The sequence below is a fragment of the Miscanthus floridulus genome, chromosome 9, assembly GCF_019320115.1.
Source record: "Miscanthus floridulus cultivar M001 chromosome 9, ASM1932011v1, whole genome shotgun sequence".
NCBI classification, from domain to species: Eukaryota; Viridiplantae; Streptophyta; class Magnoliopsida; order Poales; family Poaceae; genus Miscanthus; species Miscanthus floridulus.
Window position 1 is genome coordinate 20,890,471 of NC_089588.1, and position 18,124 is coordinate 20,908,594.

At 42.2% G+C, this 18,124-nt stretch overlaps 1 protein-coding gene across 1 annotated transcript; it reads right to left on the reverse strand.

Moving 5' to 3' along the window:
• Positions 1 to 12,823: 12,823 nt before the first annotated feature.
• LOC136479410 (uncharacterized) lies at positions 12,824 to 13,249 on the reverse strand. The gene has a single exon (XM_066477287.1). The coding sequence runs from the start codon at positions 13,247 to 13,249 to the stop codon at positions 12,824 to 12,826; it is 426 nt and encodes a 141-aa protein (XP_066333384.1).
• Positions 13,250 to 18,124: the final 4,875 nt, after the last annotated feature.

The window sequence follows — 18,124 nt, forward strand, 5'->3', positions numbered from 1 at the left end:
ACTTTAGGAACCCAAATGAAAGCATTATGATAAACATTTCGACCATTGCCAACAAACTTGGCAAACACTTCGCCCTTGTTGTTGTGCTGTAAAACAAAATTAGAATTCAAACATTGTTGAGGTGTTTTTGCCTTTGGTTGATAAGCATATCTATTTGGAGTGACCCAAATAGATTTCTTTGGTCATGAGAGCGTGTGTTTTTGCCTTTGGTCATGAGAGCGTATGTTTTTTCTCAATTTTGTCGAGCAGGTCACTTAGAATTAATTTTTCCATGAGACGCCCACGAGCTCGCCGATGTCGAGCAGGTCACTTAGAATTAATTTTTCCATCAAATGAAATACTTAGAAATAATGCCTTTTATTTTTTAGAATTAATTTTTCCATGAAATGAAATACTTCAGAAAATTGTAGAAAATCCGTACTAGTTGAACTTACGGACCGTGTTCATCTCGGCTCGCATGTTCTCTGCCAAGTGGTAACGGACATCAAGGAGGAGCTTTGATTCTACGAGGGAGAGCGGCAACGGTCGTGGAAGACCATGTTCCCTTCCTCGTAGAATCGGAGCTCTTCCGTGGCCAAGTATGGTGCCACCCGATGGAGAAATGCTCGTCCGAGATGATCACATAAGCAAGGTCATGAGAGCAGTGTGTTTTTTCTCAATTTTGTTGAGCAGGTCACTTAGAATTAATTTTTCCATGAAACGCCCGCGAGCTCGCCGATGTTGAGTAGGTCACTTAGAATTAATTTTTCCATGAAATGAAATACTTAGAAATCATGCCTTTTATTTTTTAGAATTAATTTTTCCATGAAATGAAATACTTAGAAAATTGTTAGAAAATTGTAGAAAATCCATACTAGTTGAACTTGCGGACCGTGTTCATCTCGGCTAGCATGTTCTCTGCCGAGCGGTAACAGGACGTCAAGGAGGAGCTTTGATTCTATGAGGGAGAGCGGCAACGGTCGTGGAAGACCGTGTTCCCTTCCTCGTAGAATCAGAGCTCTTTCGTGGCCAAGTACGGTGCCGTCCGGTGGAGAAATGCTCGCCGAGATGATCACATAAGCTAGGTCAACTAGTACGGATGGTTATTTATTTAAACATGTTTTTGAGCTAGAATTTGAAGGATATTTGATAACTTTAGACCTACAAATGTCATCTACAAATGTTACTATCCTCGAGGTGGCATCTCCTGCAAGAGTCCATTTTATAGACATAGTTTTTATTTTTTATAGATATATCTAGTGTTGTAAAAGCTAGATGGCTACCCCGAGAGACAACATGGATGAAGAAATGATGGATATTATCAACACCGGCACTCAATTTGCTGATGGTGACTAGCAGGATGTAGATGACGGGAGTCAATACCTGGCTCTTGAAGATAACCAAGAAAATATTGTGCAAGAAAATACTAGCGAGGTATATATATTTATATATATATATATATATATTTGAATATCTATCATCTATTATGTGTACACAAGATATTTATTTATTTATTTTAAACATAGCCCTCTGGATCGACGACCACAACGGCGAAAAGCAAAAATATTCGAGGCCCGAAAAAACCATTGGAGGGGCGCTACATAATATTGGAATTCAATATCGAGACAGGCGAACCACTTGGTCCACATGCAAGGAAATTCATGCAACACTGTGGGTGCCTTGTAAGGGATAGACTTCTGATCAGTGCCCATGAATGGAAGCAAAAGATCAATGAGCCTCATGTTAGTTTTGTCTCTGATCTTGATAAGAATTTAATTTGGGATGATATCCTTCAACATTTCACGTTGCAAGCAGATGATTATGATGATATCAACGATGATGAATTGAAGGAGCTAGTTCGAAAGTGGGCTATGAAGAAGATGGCCACACAATTCCAGACTTGGAAGAAATCCCTATACACGAAATACGTCAAGAAGAACCTAGCGCCCAATTTCAATACTAGTGGCCCGCTCGCGAAGTTGAGGCCCTACTGGAATGATTTTGTACAGTACAAGACATCGGAAGAGGGTGAGGAACGGGTGAGAAGGAACCAAGAGAATGCCCGACAGAAGGTATACCACCATGGCATGGGATTAGGTGGCTACGCGACTGTCATTCCCAAGTGGGAAAAATGGAAGCGGATATTCTTGCCAAGGGTATCACACCAGAATCACTCAATTGGCCCAAACGCGTGAAGAATTGGTTTTTCGCTCATGGGGGAAGACTGGACCTAGAGACTGGGAAGCTGGTTCATGGCCCAAAACTCGAAAGAGCAACACAAAGATTTTCTTATGCTCTACGAGCTAAAGCTATTGGTGCGTTCAGGCCCAATAGAGAGAAGGATGAACTAACGTATGCCATCGGGACTGCTGAACACAGTGGCCGAACGAGAGGTTTAGGACAGAACATTTCTTGGGAGCATGGTTTCCCTAACGATAGAGATACCTACAGAAGGTTGGCAGAGAAGGAAGGATGAGGAAGCAGCACAGATCAGCTGGTTAGAGGAATATGTTCGTGAGTCACAGGAGGCGTTGCTTCCAGCACAGGAGCGCGAAAAAGACATGCAAGCTAGAATGCAGGGCGAAATCATAAGGCAAGTGCAAATAGCAATGAGTGCCCAAAGGCAGGCATCAGATCCAGGAATCAATATTAATATTAGCCCCCCCCCTGATCAGTTGAAAAGCAGTTGCGCTTCCACGGAGTTGCCAAATCAAGATGACGCAATGCTACATTTCCCCGTGGATGACATCATTGCACCAGTTTACATCATGTGAGCTACATATTCCAAAAGAAAATGTCACAATCATGGTGGCTCTCGGTGTTTTTTCTCCTCCAAATCCTACCAAGACACCAAGAATCCATGGGGCAATAATACCACCTGGATATGTTAGCGTCTCAGTGGATAGAGTTAACAAAGGTTTTAGTGATCTGGCTCTTAACATTCCAGGAGGTGATGGGGAGAAGACTCTAGGAGAAGCAGAGAAGACATTCATACTATGGCGCAAGCGCTACATCAATATTCCTGGGTCTCTAGTCCACCGCCGCTTCCTCAACTGCCAGACAATAGGTGCGGACAAAAGTGAACGAAACAATTTTTTCACTAATTTTCTATTGACATGCATGATTAATAATAACAATTTCTTATACCAAATTATTCTTTTTTGTACTCACACAGCAGGGCCTCTACCAACCTAAGTCTAATTATTCAATCTCCATATCATCATAGTGCTCCGGGCAATGATTATGCAACGCCGCCACCGCCGCCACCTCCAAGGAGGTCTCCAACGCCTCCAAGGAGGTCTCCAATGGCTGCCTCACCTCCCTTCATGACCAAGAAGCAGCCAGCTCCTAAGAGGTCTACCCCACAAACGAAGCCATTCGCCCACCAGCCGACAAAGAAGAAAGCCTCCTCTAATCCAGTTATTCCCCAAAAACTGGCTTACGAGAAAAGTGAAAAGGAATTAAATGCTGCAGTTCAAAAAGATGTGAGCAGTTTTTTCGAAAAAGTAAGAAAGCAACGAGAAGCGAGGGAGAACCCAGAGAAACCGTACTTCTACCTACCTCCAGATCTTCTAAGAAAGAAGGTGGACCAGAAAAAGCGGGAATCTCAAAAGACCCTGCCAAAATCGGACTACGACCGCTCTCTCACCAAGTCATTTGAGGCAGCGCAGAAAAAGACTAGAGCAGGGAAATGTGTTGCACAACTCGGACAACAATTGCAACAATCAGTCCCCCCTCTTGTCATTCATAATGATTATGGTTCAAACTTAGACGTACCGGATGTCGATTTTGAGGACCTGGCTCGGTTTTACGAGGATACCGGTTTGGACCTTGCCCAAGTGCTCGCTGAAGGACCATCTGCTCTGAAAGTGGATCCTTGGAAGAAATTTGAACATGGAAAGAGTCTATACAATCCTGAGGCCTTAGGTGAACTGGGTACGCAAATGTACCTACTAAACAAGTGGTACATGGCGGCGTGTGAATGGGGAGAGAACTTTGTATCTGTCAGAGTTAGAAACCAACATTACTTCCGTGGCGATGACGTTATATATGTCGAGTTTTTGGAATTACACCAACCATGCCACCTGGACTCTCTCGACAAAAGTCTCATTAGCTGTTATTGTTTGTAAGTGTGATTATTTTCTACTATTAAAGTGTATATATATAAAGCTACATGTATATATATAAATTATATATCCTCACACTATATTTTTATATATGCAGATATGAGATGACAGAACTCAGAAAGAGAAAGGATAATGATATTGGTTTTGTTGATCCAAATGTCATATTCAAACACCCTAATCCCCCACCTCAATGGAAAGCTGAACTCGAGAAAAATCTCATGAGGTTCTTAGTGAACCAACAAAACAAGGACATACTCTTCCCCTACAACTTCAAGTGAGTGTTAAATAATTAATATCGATCATATGGACATTTATTCAATTATTTGCTTACTAGCTAAAGCTATCTCCCATATATATATATATATATATATATATATATATATTGACTCTAGTTAATGTCGATCATATTTGTGTATAAAAACATATGTAGCAATCACTGGATATTGATGATCATCGATATGGCCAATAGTCGGTTGAGCATCTTAGACTCGTTAAGAAAAGAGCAAACAGAGTACCAAGACATGATAGATATTATCCAAGGGTAATTTGGTCTCTCTAGCAACTATATATACCCCGATCTCTTAACTGCAACAATTATTAAAGGCCAAATTAATTTTTTATTTTAGTGGACGCAGTGTTTGGAAAAGTTTTATTGAGGAACACCACATGAAACATTGCAAAGCGCCACTAGATGTAATCGCACATAAAGTAAGTACTAGCTACATTTATATATATATAATTCAATTAACACCATACATGCTTTCAATTCACCGAATCTTTTTTCTCGTAAAAGTGGGTTCTGAGGCAAGAACAGGGGAACAACTACTGCGGATATTATATTTGCGAGTTCATCATGGCGTATGCAAAAAGAACTCCTGAAGAGACCCTCAAAGTATGTTATATAAATATATTCATATATTCACAATTTCTTTTATTGCTCATATATAAGTAATCACGTGACCAACACACACACACACACACACACACATATATATATATATATATTAATATTTTTCCTTTAACTTTTATTGAAGACTCTATGGTTGAAGGAAAAAGTCATACGACGTGACCAACTGAAAGCAATTCAAGAGACCATAGCAGGATTTCTTAATGACCAGGTCTTAAACCCCGCCGGCGAGTTCTACAATGACGTGAACGAAACATGGAAGCCAAACCAGATGGAGTGAATTTGTTATCCCAAGGATATGATAGAATATACAATACAAGCTTTATTTGTAATATATATACATGTTATATATACATAAAATAACATACAATATATGTATATGCATATAATATATACGTTAGTTTCATACTTTAGTTTGTACAAAATGTTCGACCATTATAAGCGTGTAGAATACGTATATTATTAGCAGCGTAGAATGTGTATTCGAAAACCTATTCGAAAACCAAAACGAATTATCAATTGAAAAAAGAAACAAAAAAAAGAAAAAAAAGAAAACCTTTAGTTCCGGTTGGTAATACCAACCGGGACTAAAGGGCCAGCCCACGTGGCCAGGCCAGGAGGCCTCTTTAGCCCCGGTTGGTATTACCAACCGGGACTAGCGCGGAACCGGGACTAAAGGAGGGGCCCTTTAGTCCTGGATTCGTGCTCCCGGTTGGAAAACCAGAACTGAAGGGGTTTCCCAACCAGGAGTACAGCTCGTTTGTGTACTAGTGTGTCTTTTCATAAAATATTTCAATTTGAAAATACACTGCCAACCATATGGGCCTTAACTGTATGTATTTCAATTTAACAATAACACCTACAGCTTGTGTTTTTTACAGAAAATCCAAAAGACCAAAAAATTGTGTTCTTCCTAGGATTAAATCCCGTGACCTACAACTTAACAATAACACCTACTATCATTACACCACAGAATCTCTTGTAACTACATTACTTCGTAATCGTATATGAATATTTTGACTACTAAATGATGTATTTTGAAACATATACATTGCAAAACTGCTTAAGAATATATACATTGCAAAACTCATGTACCTTTAAAAATCAAGCAAGAAGCCTAGAACTACTTAAGAATGTTCCATATACACATATCGCCCTTAGAATAACAAGGTCGACATATACATTGCCCTTAGACCAAACATAGCCAATGAACTCGACATCATTGTTATGGTTCCCATGTATTTTGAAACTCGCATATGCTTTTGTCACACCCAATTTTAAGGATAAAATGGGATGCAAAATCTTATGTGCACCCAGAGATCAGTCACACACATAAGCCGACAAATTATGAATAGTATCATTATAAGTGTTTATTACATCACGAATAAGACAGAGTTTTCACATAAATGTAGCGGAAGTAATAAAAGATCTCTCGCGGAAGCTCCATTTCACAGGGACGTCGACTGGTTGACCACAAGTCTAGAAGTCCTTAGGAAAATCATCATACCCATAGCCATCTATTACCCATCCGGAATTTTTATCTAAGTAATGAAAATAAACAAGCGTAAGTACTTGTCATACTCAACAAGTGTAACATGGGGTTCATGAGGCTCAAAAGGCTTGACATAGGTTTAACAACATTCAGCTTTTAGTTGTCACAATTTTAGCTTAAGAGTAGCAACAAGTTGTTTCAATTCCCAATATAGAACACATGATCAATGTAAACATGAATAATGAATAGCATAAACAATAATACTTAGTGTCCATCTATTCCATAAGGGTTCCAAAGCCGCTCGTTACCGTGAGCATGGCTGATATACCAGTTTTACACTCTGCAGAGGTTGTACACTTTCACTGTGAGTCATGATAGCCATATGCCTAGATTTATAACTACCAAAACCCTTCCAAGGTGAGCAGGCAAGGGTCACTATGAAGCCTTTCAAAGGTTCAGTCTAACAAGTTAGGGCCATTAGATTCACTCGGCAAATGGATATAGAGCCCTCCTTCCCAATGGCACAATGACGCACAGCCTATACTCAAGGGGATAGAGGCCGCACTATACCCGATTCATCAAGCCATTCTTACGCCAAGAAAGGTAACCATTAACAAGCTAGAAAAGGTCCTCATACTGAGCTAAAGCCAGAGCCAATGTAGCCCTCATAGTTGTACTGTAAGTCCCGGATGATCACTTACAGATAAGTCCTTCGGAAGAGGAATCAGAAGCATTTAGAAAGTAGCTAAACACTCCAGCCCCATGTTTCCAAGTTGCTAAAAAGTCATATTTTAATGTTTATTGCATATACCATTAAGTCAAGTTATAAGATCATGGTTTAATTGAGCACTAGCAAAGCTACCCAATGCATATGCCATAGGTGACAAAGTATAAGTTTAATTCTAGGGAATCCCTATCAAGGTGACACATGCAACATGAATTTAATGTATTAAAGTGAATAGGAAACAAGGATGATCCCATGTTATACTTGCCTTGAGCAAAGCACTCTTGTTGATCCTGCTCATCAAAGTAGTACTCTTGATCTCCCACTGAATTGCTCACCGTCTATACTCGATAACCACAGCAACACACAAGCATCCTAGGAGCAATCATGCATAGTAAACAAAAGCTATAGATTTGAATACTACACCAACAGCTTAAGATCAAGATGAAAAGTTTGGAAAATGAATCTATGTCTTGCTATGAACACACAGACGCGAAGATCACAAAAATCGGAGCTAAAACGAAGAAGTTATGAATTAAACAAGATTTCCTATAGTAAAATAATAGATTAAATCTAACCTTGAATTGTAAAAGTTGAAAACATGTCTAGCAGTAGTTTGAACATGTAGATTACTTAATTATGAACCTAACGCAACTTGAACGGATCAAATCGGAGTTAAAACAGAGATTTTATGGCTAACACAAATCTAGTGGCAAAACTATAAATAGCTGAAAACGTATTTTCAATCTAACCGAGCCAAAGTACGCTTTTAGAAAAAGAAAACGGAAATCGGGAAACACGCTTTGGACTGCGGGTTAAGTCTCAGATAATTATAAGGGTGTTTTTGAAAAAACTCACAGCGAAGGGGTACCGGCCATCCACGGCCGCTGGATTAGAGATGGATGGCCAAGATGCAATCGGGCGGGGAGAGAGAACGCTTGACTGGCTGGAATAGGACCGGCGGCGGGTTGATCGCGGCGGCGCCATTGCCGGACAAAGGGAGCTCGCCGGAGTAGATGGTTAAGAGGCTACGACGCTCGGTTTTTCGAACGGAAAAGCCCGGGAGATAGAGGAGGGAGTGGGGAACTCACCAGACCCAAGAGAACCGAGTGGGGAGCAACGGAGGCGGCGCGGCGCTTCGATGAAACAGCGATGGCTCTCAAGCCCGCGGCGGCGTTGATGTTGGGCACGGGCGACTATGGCTTCCTTCCAAAATAGGACAGGGAGAGTGGCGGACGTGACTCCAGTATTTAAGAGGCGTGAGATGCCTTGGGAGGCACAGGACAGGGCGTAGCAGAGGCGGGCTCACGGCGACGGTGTGGTCGTGTTCAAGACAGACTCGGCACGGAGAGGAAGAAGAAGTGCCTGACTGGTGGCCCCGGCGCATCAGCGGGCGGAGATGCGGCGTGGCAATCTGGCTACGCCAGGCGCCTTGCTGGGCCGCTGTGGTGCGGCGTGGAAGGAAGTGAGGCGGTGCTGGGCTTTGGCCCGAGCGAGAAGGAAAGGGACGACCCGCAGAAGCTAGGCCAGCTCGGAGTAAATGGGCCATGGACGCAGAAGCCGGCCAACCTAGGCCGAAAGGAAGGGGAGAAAGGGAAATTCATTTTTCCTTTTCAAAATTTTCCAAAGCAAATCTCAAAATCAATTTTGAATGCAAATTCAACTCAACTTGGAATCTGATTTTAAATCAAGCAATACAAAAAGAAATGCAGTAGCATGGATGCACACACGTGATTGTGAACCTACATTTGATTTTAATTTAATAAAATTATTATTTTCCTAAATTCAAATGCCCACAAAAATGCATAATTAATCATTTTCTCCTATTTCAAAGTTATGAAAATTTTAGGGTGTTGCAATTCTACCCCCCTTAAAATGAATCTCGTCCCTGAGATTCGGACGATGCTTACTCGAATAACTGCAGGGTATATTTTTCTCAAATCCTCTTCTCTTTTCCAAGTAGCCTCATTTTATGTATACCGATTCCATTGAACCTTACACATCTTTATAACTTGGCTCCTTATAACTCTTTCTGTCATCTCCCAAATCCTTACTGGAAACTCCTCATAAGTGAGATCATCCTTAACAGTAAGCTCTTCTAACATTATCTGCTCCTCTGGTACACGCAAACACTTCTTCAATTGAGACACATGGAACACATCATGTACACCTAACAAACTCTTGGGCAATTCCAATTGATAAGCTACTTCTCCACGTCTCTCTAAACTCTTGAAAAGCCCAATATACCTTGGTGCTAACTTCCCTTTCATGTTAAACCTTGTCACACTTCTCATAGGTGACACCTTCAAGTAAACATAATCCCCTACTTCGAAAACCAATTCTCTTCTCCTAGTGTCGGCATAACTCTTTTGTCGAGACTGAGCCACTCTCAAGTTATCTCTGATCATCCTTACTTGCTCTTCTGCGTCTCTTAAAACATCTGGTCCAAACACTTGAGTTTCTCCCATTTGATTCGAAAACAATGGGGTTCTACACTTTCGTCCATACAAAGTTTCAAAAGGTGCCATATTGAGACTCTTCTGATAACTGTTGTTATATGAGAACTTTGCATAAGGCAAACTCTTGTCCCAACTTGTACCATACTGCAATGCATAAGCTCTCAACATATCCTCTAATATCTGATTAATTCTCTCAGTTTGCCAATCTATCTGAGGATGATATGCTGTACTAAAATTCAACTTTGTTCCTAACGATCTATATACTTGCTACAAAAAATGAGATGTAAATTGGGTACCTCGATCAGACATTATTTTCTTAGGAACTCCATGTAGACACACTATTCTCTCCATATATAGTGCAACCAATTGGGGACCAGTATAGGTAGTCTTGACCGGTAAGAAGTGAGCAAACTTAGTTAACCGATCCACTATCACCCAGATTGAATCATAACCTCTCTGAGTGCACGGTAATCCAACTATAAAATCCATTCCAACTTCTTCCCACTTCCACTCGGGTATCTTCATTGGTTGTAGCAACCCTGTAGGTCTTTGATGTTCAGCTTTGACTCTCTAACATGTATCACATAAAGCAACATATTCAGCAACATCTCTCTTCAGTTCGTACCACCAATACTTCTCTTTTAGATCCAAATACATCTTAGTACTCCCAGGATGAATAGAGTAAGCAGACTCATGTGCCTCACAAAGAATTGCCTCTCGTATAGCCTTATCCTCAGTCACACATAGTCTTTTCCCAAACCACAGAGTTCCATTGTCATCCATACGGAAACCTGGTGCCTTGTCAATCACTATGTTATCCGCTATCTCTTTCAACTTAGCATCCTATAACTGGCCCTTACGTATTTCTTGCTCTAATTTTGGCTCCAACTCCAACTCCACTGCATTAGCGACAAAGCCCAAATTTAGTCGCTCAAATTCAGCACACAACTCACTTGACATAGGTGCCACTTGCACAACATTGGCATAACTCTTCCTGCTAAGTGCATCAGCAACAACATTCGCCTTCCCAGGATGATAGTGTACCTCCAGATTATAATCTTTGATCAACTCCAACCATCGACGATGTCTCATATTCAGATCTGTCTGAGTGAAAATATACTTTAGACTCTTATGATCGGTATAAATGTCACTCTTATGTTCGATAAGATAGTGCCTCCATATCTTTAGAGCATGAACCATTGCTGCTAACTCCAAGTCATGAGTAGGTTAATTTAACTCATGCTTTCTCAACTGTCGGGATGCATAAGTCACTACTCTTCCTTCTTGCATAAGAACACATCCAAGGCCTTGACAAGATGCATCACAATAGATCAAAAAGCTCTTGTTCAAATCTGGTAAAACCAACACTGGAGCGATAGTCAACCTCTTCTTCAACTCTTCAAAGTTAGTCTGGCAGTTCTCAGACCACACAAACTTGGCATTTTTCTCCAACAAAGCTGTCATAGGCTTGGCAAGTTTAGAGAAACCTTCTATGAACCTTCTATAATATCCAGCCAATCCCAAGAAACTTTGAATCTCTCCCACATCGGTTGGTGGTTTCCAATTCAATACATCCTTCACCTTGCTTGGATGTACTACGATTCCACCATTAGAGACAACATGGCCTAGGAAAGAAACTTCCTTCAACCAGAATTCACACTTGCTTCGCTTAGCATACAACTTGTGTTCTCTAAGCTTTTGCAGGACCAACCTCAGATGTTCAGCCTGCTCTTCTTTTGTTTTGGAGAATACCAATATATCATCGATAAATACCACCACAAACTTATCCAGAAACTCCATGAACACCTTATTCATCAAGTACATAAAGTAGGTAGGTGCATTGGTCAAACCAAAGGACATAACGGTGTACTCGTACAAATCATACCTCATAGTAAAATCTATCTTGGGTATGTTCGTTGCACGAATCTTCAACTGATGATAGCCAGAATGAAGATCAATCTTAGAGAAGGCACAAGCACCTCTCAATTGATCAAACAAATCATCAATTCTAGGTAGTGGGTACTTGTTCTTAATAGTAACCTCATTGAGTGATCGATAATCAACACACATCCTCTGAGTATCATCCTTGTCAACAAATATAACCGGTGCTCCCCAAGGTGATGAACTAGGACGAATGAAACCTTTCTCCTACAACTCCTTTATTTGTTTCTTAAGTTCCTCTAATTCATTAACCCCCATTCTATACGGATGCTTAGCTATAGGTGTAGTTCTAGGTAATAATTCAATAATAAACTCAATGTCACGGTCAGGTGGCATACCTGGCACATCATCAGGGAACACATCCGAAAATTCATCCACCACTGGGTCCTCCTTGTTGACGCTATCATCAAGCTGGTTCACTGTGGCTATCGGCTGTGCTTGTATTACAACATCAACACTGATTCTTTCCCCATTCGGTGTGGTCACAACAACTACCTTCTCCTTACACCGAATCACTGCTTGTTGTTGCATCATCCAATCCATACCCAGAATCACATCAATGCCAGATGTTCTCAACATAATGGGGCTCACTTTGAACTCTACCCCCCTTAAGGATAGACTAGTCGAAAGACAACGGTAGGAAGCTTGCATACTACCTCCTGGTGAGTTTACCAATATGGAATTTTACATGGCACATAAAGGTATACTATTTTTTCTAACAAATGCTTGTGATATGAATGAATGTGAAGCTCCAGAATCAAAGAGAACAGTGGCAGGAGTTGAGTTGACATCAAACGTACCGAGCATGACTTCCGGCTCCGCAAGTGCCATCTCTGTAGACACACGGTTCACCTTTCCTGTGTTGGGTGCTAGCTTCTGATAACTATTCTATCTTTGGGGGGTTTGTTGGTTGGGCTTCTTAGGGCAATTATAAGACAGGTGACCCTCTTTACCACAACAGAAACACTTGTTGGGAGTGCTAGGGGCACTAGTCTTCATGGGAGTGTTGTTAGGCGCTCCTTGTCATGGTGTCTGCTGACCACTCTACTGCTGAGGATGTGGATTGGTTTTCTGCTGCTGGTTCTGGTTGCGTTGGGGGTACTGACCACGATTCCACTAATTGGGTGGTCCCTGGTACCTCTGCTAGAAACCTTGCCGAGGGTTGGTGCGCGGACGAGTATTACTTCCAGAGGCCTATCCCTGAAGCCTCCTCTTCTTGACCTCCATCTCTTTGCGCTTATTATCAATAACAATTGTGCGATTCACCAGTGTCTGGAAATTAGGGTATGTATTGGACATAAGCTGGAGTTGCAGACCATCATACAAACCATTGAGAAAAAGGTGCTGCTTATCAGCATCATCAGCCACCTCCTTCGGGGCGTAACGTGACAACTGAGTAAATTTGTCACGATACTCAACTACAGACATAAATCCCTGTTTCAGAGCATGGAATTCCCCCTGCTTGAGCTCTATCAATCCTTCAAGTATATGGTAGGATCTGAAATTCTCTCTGAATTCCTGCCAGGTGATAGGAGGAGCATTGGCGGGACGTCCATACTCGAATGCCTCCCACCAGTCTTGGGCTTCTCCCTGACGTGTACAACATCTTTTGCTGGTCATCGCACTGCGCTATGTTGAGTTGCTTTTCCACTGCACGAAGTCAATCATCTACTTCCAATGGATCAGTGGCATGAGAGAACACCGGGGGACGGCCCTTCAAGAATTCACCGCACTTGTCACGCGGTGCTCCACCAACTGGCTGATTCTGCACCAGAGCTTGCATAATCTGTGTCTGTACCGCTAGAAGCTGCTCAATAGTAGGTGGCGGTGGTGGTGGTGGATGTGGGGGAACACCTCCACGACCTCGGCCTCTTCCTCTTCCAAACATCTGACATCCCACATAAATATTCCAAATTTAGAGATTTCCTAATTATAGACACTTATAGAGATATAGAATATATTCTGAAAATTTTCTGGACGAGTTCCAACATCAATATCTCGGTAAAACAGTCATATCTTGAGTTCTAGATATCCAACAGAGGTGTACTTTTATGGTTGGAAAGCTTAAGAAATTATCTACAAGTTTTATTCAGACCACATTCCCAAATTCTATCGTTAGGTTACTCAAAAACAGGATACAACCGAAACTGTTTCCAGATTCCAGACTGCGTACAAACTTTATCTTCAAACAGCGATATCTCACAAACCAGATTAGATATAGGGGTGATTCTAGAAGCATTGGAAAGATACTTAAGTCTAGTTATTCCCATAAAAAATTCATAATTTTTGGTTCAGTAGATTTTAATTGGATTTGAGATAAGGGCAGACTGCTCCAAAAAATAGATCTCAGAGAACAAGATGTACCAAACCCAACTATTTATTTATTGACTCAAACTTTAATATTTTTAACTATAGAACTTGCGGTCCTGCCCACAAAGTTCCAGCACTCATTACAAAAATCCAACTCACACATAAACATAATAACAAATCAACTAGGCACACCAATGTTCACACCACACTTCTAGGCTCATCTTAACTCAACTTGACCCGTGTTACTAACGTCTTTATTACATATGGGACTCTAAACTCCTATGGTGACGAACTATGGGTAGCTTCTCATAGATCTTGAGCATCTTGAGCTGGGTCCTATACTCATCAAGCTGCCTTCCAACCCGTTTGCGAGCCTTCTTTTTCCTTTTCTAATTCTCCCTTAAGGACATCATTCTTCTGGAGTATCTCCCTAGCAAAATGGACCATCGCCTTTGTAATCGTATCAAGACCTTGAGGTTCCATCATCTCCCATCCTTCTTTTTCAGGGTCACAATGAGGAAAGAACCTAAATGGATCTTCCTTCATTTTCTCAAAGCGTCGGGCACGGTATATCATACAAGCTTCATAGGCTGCATCCTCCATACTTTCCTCCATAGTGGCACGACTCACCAGGTGAGTGTGGCTGGTTTCCACCCTACGAGCCTTCATAGCTTCATCCCAACTAGTGAAAAACAAGTCTGTCTTCCAATATGTAGCTTCATGGGGGTGCCAGTACTAGGTGCAATGATATTGCACATAGGGACACAAGTCGGGGTAGTAGCATACCAGCACTGTCATGAGTAGGGAATGGAAGTAGGCCGTGTCATCCCCATGCTTGAAATAGAACTCCTTGGTCCACCCCACACCTGGGGGATGATTTCCTTCAGTGAAGCATGGTCCTCTATAGCTAATGCGGGTGGTCTTGTTGGAACGAGGCATCTACAGAATTAGATTTAGTTAGAATAGAAGCAAAAATTTTATAACAGAGTAAGGCAAAAAGAAGCATAAAACTTTAGCAAATAACAAGGGTGAGATGGAAAGCATGAAATAAGTAAAGCAAAAGAAGCTAAAACGACCATTACTAACTAGGCTTCCGTCCTATAGTCAACACAGCTTTGATACCAATCTGTAACACCCAATTTTAAGGATAAAATGGGATGCAAAATCTTATGTGCGCCCAGAGATCAGTCACACACATAAGCCGACAAATTATGAATAGTATCATCACAAGTGTTTATTACATCACGAATAAGATAGAGTTTTCACATAAATGTAGCGGAAGTAATAAAAGATCTCTCGCGGAAGCTCCATTTCACAGGGATGTCGACTGGTTGACCACAAGTCTAGAAGTCCTCAGGAAAATCATCATACCCATAGCCATTTGTTACCCATTCAGGATTTTTATCCAAGTAATGAAAATAAACAAGCGTAAGTACATGTCATAATCAACAAGTGTAACATGGGGTTCATGAGGCTCAAAAGGCTTGACACAGGTTTAACAGCATTCAGATTTTAGTTGTCACAATTTTAGCTTAAGAGTAGCAACAAGTTGTTTCAATTCCCAATGCAGAACACATGATCAATGTAAACATGAATAATGAATAGCATAAACAATAATACTTAGTGTTCATCTATTCCATAAGGGTTCTAAGGCCACTCATGACCATGAGCATGGCTGATATACGAGTTTTACACTCTGCAGAGGATGTATACTTTCACTGTGAGTCGTGATACCCATATGCCCAAGTTTATAACTCCCAAAACACTTCTAAGGTGAGCAGGCAAGGGTAACTATGAAGCCTTTCAAAGATTCATCTAACAAGTTAGGGCCATTACATTCACTCGGCAAACAGATATAGAGCCCTCCTTCCTGATGGCACAATGACGCGCAGCCTATACTCAAGGGGACAGAGGCCGCACTATACCCGATTCATCAAGTTATTCTTACGCCAATAAAGGTAACCACTAACAAGCTAGAAAAGGTCCTGATACTGAGCTAAAGCTAGAGCCATGTAGCCCTCATAGCTGTACTATAAGTCCCGGATGATCACTTACAGATAAGTCCTTAGGGAGAGGAATCAGAAGCATTTAGAAAGTAGCTAAACACTCCAGCCCCTGTTTCCAAGTTCCTAAAAAGTCATATTTTAATGTTTATTACATATACCATTAGTCAAGTTACAAGATCATTGTTTATTTGAGCACTAGCAAAGCTACCCAATGCATATGCCATAGGTGACAAGGTATAAGTTCAATTCTAGGGAATCCCTATCAAGGTGACACATGCAACATGAATTTAATGTATTAAAGTGAATAGGAAACAAGGATGATCCCATACTATACTTGCCTTGAGCAAAGCACTCCTATTGATCCTGCTCGTCAAAGTAGTACTCTTGATCTCCCACGAATTGCTCACCGTCTATACTCGATAACCACAGCAACACACAAGCATCCAGGAGCAATCATGCATAGCAAATAAAAGCTATAGATTAGAACAGTACACCAACAGCTTAAGATCAAGATGAAAAGTTTGGAAAACGAATCTACGTCTTGCCACGAACACACAGACGCGAAGATCATAAAAATCGGAGCTAAAACGAAGAAGTTATGAATTAACAAGATTTTCTATAGTAAAATAATAGATTAAATCTAACCTTGAATTTTAAAAGTTGAAAACATGTCCAACAGTAGTATGAACATGTAGATTACTTAATTACGAACCTAACGCAACTTGAACGGATCAAATTGGAGTTAAAACAGAGATTTTATGGCTAAAACAAATCTAGTGGCAAAACTGTAAATAGCTGAAAACGTAATTTCAATCTAACCGAGCCAAAGTATGCTTTCAGAAAAAGAAAACGGAATCCGGAAACACGCTTTGGACTGCGGGTTAAGTCTCAGATAATTATAAGGTGTATTTTGAAAAAACTCACAGCGAAGGGGTACCCGGCCATCCACGACCGTTGGATTAGAGATGGACGGCCAAGATGCAATCGGGTGGGGAGAGAGAACGCTTGACTGGCCGGAACAGGACCGCGCCTGGGTTGACCGTGGCGGCGCCATTGCCGGACAAAGGGAGCTTGCCGGAGTCGAACGGAAAAGCCCGGGAGATAGAGGAGGGAGTGGGGAACTCACCAGACCCAAGAGAACCGAGCGGAGAGCAATGGAGGCGGCGCGGCGCTTCGATGAAACAGCAATGGCTCTCAAGCCGCTGCGACGCTGATGTTGGGCACGGGCGGTTGTGGCTTCCTTCCAAAACGGGACAGGGAGAGCGGCGGGCGCGGCTCCAGTATTTAAGAGGAGCGGGATGCCTTGGGAGGCATAGCACAAGGCATAGCAGAGGCGGGCTCATGGCGACGGTGCGGTCGTGTTTGAGACAGACACGGCGCGGAGAGGAAGAAGAAGCGCCTGACTGGTGGCCCTAGCGCGTCAGCAGGTCGAGATGCGGTGCGGCAATCTGGTTGGGCCAGGCGCCTTGCTGGGCCGCTGCAGTGCAGCACGGAAGGAAGTGAGGCAGTGCTGGGCTTCCGCTGCGGCGCTGATGTTGGGCACGAGAGGCTGCCGCTTCCTTCCAAAACGGGACAGGGAGAGCGGCGGGCGCGGCTCCAGTATTTAAGAGGCACGGGATGCCTTGGGAGGCACAGCACAGGGCGTAGTAGAGGCGGGCTCATGGCGACGGTGCGGTCGTGTTCGAGATAGACACGACGCGGAGAGGAAGAAGTGCCTGACTGGTGGCCCCGGCGCGTCAGCGGGCGGAGATGCGGCGCGGCAATCTGGTTGGGCCAGGCGCCTTGCTGGGCCGCTGCAGTGCAGCGCGGAAGGAAGTGAGGCGGTGCTTGGCTTTGGCCCGAGCGGAATGGAAAGGGACGGCCCGCGGAAGCTAGGCTGGCGCGGAGGAAATGGGCCACGGGCGCAGAAGCAGGCCAACCAGGCCGAAAGGAAGGGGAGAAAGGGAAATTCGTTTTTCCTTTTCAAAATTTTCCAAAGCAAAACTCAAAATCAATTTTGAATGCAAATTCAACTCAATTTGGAATCTGATTTCAAATCAAGCAATACAAAAAGATATGCAGCAACATGGATGCACACACATGATTATGAACCTACATTTGATTTTAATTTAATAAAATTATTATTTTCCTAAATTCAAATGCCCACAAAAATGCATAATTAATCATTTTCTCCTATTTC

Excerpts from the sequence above, each read along its gene's own strand:
- LOC136479410 (XM_066477287.1), bottom strand. The coding sequence starts at position 13,249 with ATGACCAGCAAAAGATGTTGTACACGTCAGGGAGAAGCCCAAGACTGG.